The 6767-nt window shown below is 33.1% G+C and overlaps 1 protein-coding gene across 1 annotated transcript; it reads right to left on the bottom strand.

Annotated features, from left to right (window-relative positions):
• Nucleotides 1–320: 320 nt before the first annotated feature.
• On the bottom strand, nt 321–6548 carry LOC132755905 (alpha-2-macroglobulin receptor-associated protein-like; the record flags this gene model as incomplete). Its single annotated transcript, XM_060746843.1, is given in 5 exon segments — nt 321–1842; nt 2663–2815; nt 5309–5550; nt 6069–6164; nt 6402–6548. Coding segments are annotated over 5 exon segments (698 nt in total), but the record flags the coding sequence as incomplete, so codon positions are not given.
• Nucleotides 6549–6767: the final 219 nt, after the last annotated feature.

Raw genomic sequence — 6767 nt, 5'->3', positions numbered from 1 at the left:
GTTACGCATCACGCAGCGCGCTGGGAAGTGCGCTCTACCAGTGCCTTTTGGGTATCCCCAAGGGGAACTACTCTGACGCTTTCCGGAGGTGGATAGATCGACTTCAGAAGTGTATTCGAGTTCATGGAAACTATTTTGAGGGATTAAAATAGAAAAAAAATTGATACATATTGTTGTTTTTATTTCATTGCTACAGTCTCAAAACTTTTTGAACACCCCTCGTAGTTGTTCATGTTTAATTGTATGATATATTATTATTTCACATTAAACATGGAATTAATTCAATTTTTAATGAATATACTGAAATACATCTATGAAACATGAATTTAGATGAAATATAAGAGCAGATTACAATATTAAAATAATACAATACATAACAAATTTATCTGTAACACATTAAATACTTCCTGAACACTATCTTTAAAACATGGCCTCCCTATGAGGGGAAGTAGAGATATCTTATTTTAGTCTCAATAGCCTTGACCCAATCAACCAGAAACCTAACCCTACACAGAGGGCCATTGATGGTACCAACATACCAACAATACTCCAGATATAAATCAATAAAAGAAGGTGCTTTTTGGAAGGGAAGACTTACAGGTAACTTTATGCTCCATGGAAACTGTTATCTATAAATAAGTGAAAAAGACACAAAAAATCAAAATAAAAACATTTAGTTATATAGACATATGTATTGTACGTTCAACTGATTCAAATAACACAAACAATACAAAATACTATTTTTACCTTATGTTACATTTCAGATTACAATGTAGATATAATAAAGTGAGATTCTTCTGTAAACTAAAGATACTCGATTTTCAAAGACCATAATTGTATTTAAAACAATAAACCAAGTTATATATATGTTACCAACTGAACTTTTCTTAACAAAAATAACTGTTTCTGTAATTATTTTTCTAAGTCCTTTTCCAATAAAAAAAATAATATCAAAATAAAACATTCCCATTGGATTCAATATGCCAGCAACAGCAGAGCTGTAACAGTGAATCCTCTGTGTAGTATTTAATTACATTTTACAATGTTTCCTATATATCCTACTGTTTTCCATCACAGATTTTGTTTGTTTTGGGTTTTACATCACACCAACAAAGTATAGGTCATATGACTAAGTTCAAGCTTCACTGGTGACGGAAGACCTCAGGTACCCTTCCGTGCAATGCTTCATGCATGAAGAAACACCAATGTTCTGTAACTAGGTGGATAACTTCTTCACATGTAAGAATTCAGATCAGACACTTTATGTTGAGCTATAGTACCTTTCTGGCAGTTTCTGTCGGTGCATCATGAAGTATCTCAGTTTTACCATCAGTTTTACTAAAGATAACTTCAGTCCACTTCCCATCAATCAATGACAGGACATGACAACAATAAACTCAATGATGTGAATGGACTGTCTGCTTCAAGATGCTTCGTGTCCCTAGCATCAGTTTTACTGAACTATTGTTATACTGTTATACATCAAACTACATTCTTCTTAAGTAAACACTACCGCTGTATCAGTGAATGTGCACCCATATGGTTAATTTTTCCGCTGGCACTGGTAAACAATCCCCAAAATATCAGTTTATAGCAGTCTTATTCTTCAAGCTTCTTTGTTTACATTCAATGGTGAACTGCTTACATATGTTGTCAATCTCACAGTTAATCAATTAGATTCAATATACTTCTGTTAGTCAACCAAAGTTAAATTTCTTACACTATGGTTCTATATTCTTGCTGGAAGCACTCTGATTATCATAGTTCTGGCAATAATGTCTGTTATAATTCATCAAGATGTTTAAATATTTTACTTTCCAAATCTTTATGGTATTTATCAACCTGAAAATTAACAAGATTACATTAAATTATTTAGTCTAACTATTTGTGTAATATTCCATTGACTGAATTGTTTTGTTGATGGAAATTTAACCAAAAGATGTATATTCATATATATAATGTATAAAGATAATACTGCATTAAAAAGCTGTATGTTATTACAGTACACTTGACTATTCTATGCTTGACAGTTAGAAAAGGGACATGACTTTGTAAAAGGTAACTCAGAGTTATGAAACCTGTACCCATCAAGTTAGATAATCATAGAGAACAAGTGTGTGAAGTTTTGACCCATTCCCTTCAGTAGTTTGGAGAAACCAACTTGCACACAAAAACTGTCAGAAAAATGACCTAGTCAGCTCGCTGGACACAGTTTTTGAAAAAAAAAGAAAGAAAAAAAATTAACTTCTGGAATATAATTGACACAGTTACTAACAGCAAGATGTGTTCATTTATTTCTAACTGTTCTAACATAGTTATTTATTGCATATCTGATGTTTATCAGCAATGCATTAGTAAAAAAGATAAAATGGAATCCCTTAGGAACGCCAAAACCTGAAAAATTGAAACGTTGCAGTTGTTCATTGAGATTGTTCGTTTACCGGTAAGTTTAGCCTCCTAGCACTGGCTTCAGCAAAATTCAACATTTAAACATGACAATGGTGAAATTTGGAATTTAAAAAAAAACTTTCCACAGATATAGCCATTATGATGTAAATGCAAATGTCACACTTTTGTGCAATTCCATGAATAATGGCTTATGGCCCCCCTAGTAAAAGAATATGTGAACAACTTTTGTTGTGTATGCAAGTTTCCTATTTACTTTTTTATTAAATTGTTCAGCTTTTTGTTTTAATTCCTCATGTTGACGTGTATCCAGCTGACCTCCAGATTTACGTTTCTCCTCAGCTTTCTCCAGCTCATTCTGTATATACTCCGCCTTTCTTATACGATTCTCAAAATGTGTCAGCTCTTTCTGAAATTCCGTAATTATAACTGTATAAAATTATCTGTTAATGTTACACTTTTATCCAACAGCACCTAAGATTATTGACTTCAAAAAAGATAATGTTATTTAACTTTTACATCTATGTTTTCCTATTAGTCAACATAGGTTTTCAGATTTTTTTTTTTATTATAATTTATATCAACAGAGTTCAACCTAACACTAAAAGTCTCACATCTTTGATGAGACAAAATTAAGATTGATTAATAGATTAGTGTTTTCAAACAGATGTAGGAGTCATCAAACTTAAAAGAATCTAAACTGTTGATGAATACATGATTGATTTATATACTTTTATGTTTGATCAAATAACATGGTTCACACTGCTGAGCATTGATTTGCTTTAACTCATCAACTTACTTCGTCACCTTCCATACAAATTTTACAAAGTTAGAAGAAAACTTCTACACATACTTTATCTTCTAAAACCTTGGAATGTAGCAAAACAGACCTTATCTTCACAAACATATGACATGTTTGGTTTTAAGTCATATTGCCAGTATTAAAATTTAATGGCCAGTTTCCAGCTATACTGACTGAGAAAGAATAAACAAGAGGGCCATGATGGCCCTGAGGTCGCTCACCTGTATATAGGCCCCCCCACCCCCGGGCCAATTTTTACCCAAGGGCTTTTATTTGTTTATTTGAACAGACTTGGTAGACACCCATAAGAAGATGTTTCATGCTAAACATCTAAGTTCTAGCTCATTGGCTTTTTAAAAGAAGATTTTTAAAGTTTTAACTATACACATATAGTTAAAAACAATGACACCCCTGGAGCAGGGCCAGTTTTGCCCCCGGGTGTTTATTTTAACAAACTTTGTAGATATTTACTTAAAGATGTTTCATGCTTAATATCTAAACACTAGCTATTTGGGTTTTTCCAAAGAAGATTTTTAACTTTTTGCTATACACATATAAGGAAAATCAATGACCCCCCCGGGCGGGGCCAGTTTTGACCCCAGGGCTTTTATTTGAACATACTTGGTAGACACCCATTAGAACATGTTTCATGCTAAATATCTTAGCTCTAGCTCTTTGGGTTCTTTAAAAGAAGATTTTTTAAGTTTTTACTATATGCATATAGGGAAAATCTATGACCCCCTGGGGCGGGGTCAATTTTGACCCCAGGGCTTTTATTTGAACAAACTTGGTAGACACTCACTAGAAGATGTTTCATGCCAAATATCTAAGCTTTTATGGTTCTTTAAAAGAAGATTTTTTAAGTTTTTACTATATGCATAATTATAGGGAAAATCAATGACCCCCGGGGCGGGGCCAATTTTGACCCCAGGGCTTTAATTTGAACAAACTTGGTAGACACTCACTAGAAGATGTTTCATGCTTAATATCTAAGCTCTGGCTCTTTGGGTTCTTTAAAAGAAGATTTTTTAAGTTTTTACTATATGCATATAGGGAAAATCAATGACCCCCTGGGGCGGGGCCAATTTTGACCCCAGGGCTTTTATTTGAACAAACTTGGTAGACACTTACTAGAAGATGTTTCATGCCAAATATCTAAGCTTTAGCTCTTACGGTTTTTTAAAAGAAGATATTTAAAGTTTTTTCTTTTGGTTGCCATGGCAACCAGAGTTCTGCATGGAATTAAATTCTTTGAACAATTTTTAATGGTGACCACCAAAGGAACATTCCTGTGAAGTTTGGATGAAATTGGCTCAGTGGTTTATGAGGAGATGTCATTTAAAGCAAAAGTTTACGGACGGACGGACGACGGACGGACGGACGGACGGACGCCGGACGAAAAGCGATCACAAAAGCTCACCCTGTCACTTTGTGACAGGTGAGCTAAAAAGTGTCTCCTTCAATTATTTCAGATAAAAGCAGGCACCTGATTAGAACCACCTATCCTCCGTACAGCAGCATGACCCTTGATTCATGGTTATTTCAAGATTTGTTATATTTAGCAATTTTTGTCAAGACATAAGCTTACCTTAAATACTAAGTACCTACAGAAATTACATAACTTTTTATATCATACCAAACATATGCAGAGTTAGCACTTAAAATTATCAGTAAAAGGTGGCATTATGATTATCATCAAAACTTTTAAATTCAATCATATTTTAGCATAAAACATGCATATTACTATCTGGACTGGAATTATTGATATCTTTTGTGATACATTTTTTCTTACATTTTATTAACTGAAAATGTGTCCAGGTATCTGGCAGCAATTGGCTTTTGAAATAGCTTTCCAGTAACGAGGTTCATACCCATAGCTAACAAAGCCAATTAATTCTCAGTCAACAACCTTCACTACTCAACCAAGTGGGTGTGGAGGGGCTCATAATATATCTCACAACAACTCTGTAATTTTGTGTTGACAAAAAAAGCCAAAAATCATGAAAAATTTTTTCAGCACTATAATGGATATAACTTTGTTAACATGTTGGTGAGAAGACTATTTTGAGAGCTATTTTTTTCAGAAATACTGCTACCAACCCTAACAGAATCTAGTTCTTCTTTACTCATCCCAGTTTTCTGTGCCAAGGCCCACAACTTGTACACTCTTGGATCTTCAAATACTGCTGCAGAGTTATCTTTATCTGTAACTTTTCCCTTTAATCTCTCCAAACCTTCTCTATAATCTTTATGTTTATCTTTCATTTCTTGTTTTTTCTTAGCTAACTCACTCCATACTTTCTCTTGCTCATCCAGATTGTCCAAAGAGTTGTCAACCTTTTCTGAAGAAAAGACAATGCAATCATTTGTACATTCAGTACATGTTATATTTTCTTTTCAAGTCCACTCTGAACAAGAGAGAAACTTAATGCCTTATTTTTAGAATTTTACATTTAAACAATACTATAATGATGCTGTACTGAAAATGTAATTAATGAGGAGAACATAAAGCCAAAGGTTTTGTAAAATAAAAGAAAGGGGAGCAGTATCCTATTGGTTAAGGTGACAGACCCTCAACTGAAGGATCACGGGTCCTGTCTCACTTGGGCCAGTATTTACTGTATTTGTAAAGGTGTCAGACCCTAAACCAATGGATTCAGGGGTTCAAGCCCTACTTCGCTACTTGGGCCACACAATCATGTTCCCTTAAATGACACCAATATTGGTTAATTCCAATACACAGATTCAAAAGTGCTTTAAATATCCAACAAACATTCATCCCCATAAAAGTAAAAATATGTATGAACACATAATAAATGTTCATGAATCAATCAAAATAAAGAAGTTTATACAATCCTACCTTCTAAAGCTTCATACTCCTGTTTTAAGGAGAAATATTCATCTAGTTTAAGCTGATGATGTCCTAACTCTTCCTTCAAAAGCTGCATCTCAGTATCTATAGTAACAAAATCACAAATATTTATTACTTATAAACACATCATCTAGGAACACATTGTCATACTGGAAGAAACATAATTATAATTTACACACCTTTTTCTTTCAATATTCAAACAAGAGGTAAAATGAACTTATGTCAAACTTATCATCTAAATTCAGTAACTTACATTCTTTTAGACAATTCTAGTTATCTAATGACTTCTATCTTTTGAATTATTTAAAATTTATATAGTACCTGTAAAGCCTTCTTTTCTTGCTCTTTTCAGTAATTCCTTCAGTTTTTCATCTTTTAATTGGTAAGCAGGATCTCTGGTAGGTTTTTTGCCTTGAGTTAGTTTCTCATTTGGGAAGTACTCACTCAAACCATACTTCTCAATGATTTCTATGATAGATTGAATAATGAATAAATACAATATACACAATTTGTTAAACGTTTGTTATTTCATGCTATATTTTAATCAAAACATCATGAATATTCTGATTATCGCTTACATGATGACAGTCTACAGTACTATATAATATGTCTGTCACAATGTCTTTAATATTAAAAAAGTCAGTAAAATTCAAACAATCTAAATAAGCTTGGTGATGTTACAATTAA

The sequence above is a fragment of the Ruditapes philippinarum genome, unplaced genomic scaffold (assembly GCF_026571515.1).
Source record: "Ruditapes philippinarum isolate M1 unplaced genomic scaffold, ASM2657151v2 ctg1842_1_1_1_1, whole genome shotgun sequence".
In the NCBI taxonomy this organism is placed as follows: Eukaryota; Metazoa; Mollusca; class Bivalvia; order Venerida; family Veneridae; genus Ruditapes; species Ruditapes philippinarum.
Note: the sequence above shows the minus strand (reverse complement) of the source record. Positions and strands in the feature narration are given on the sequence as shown.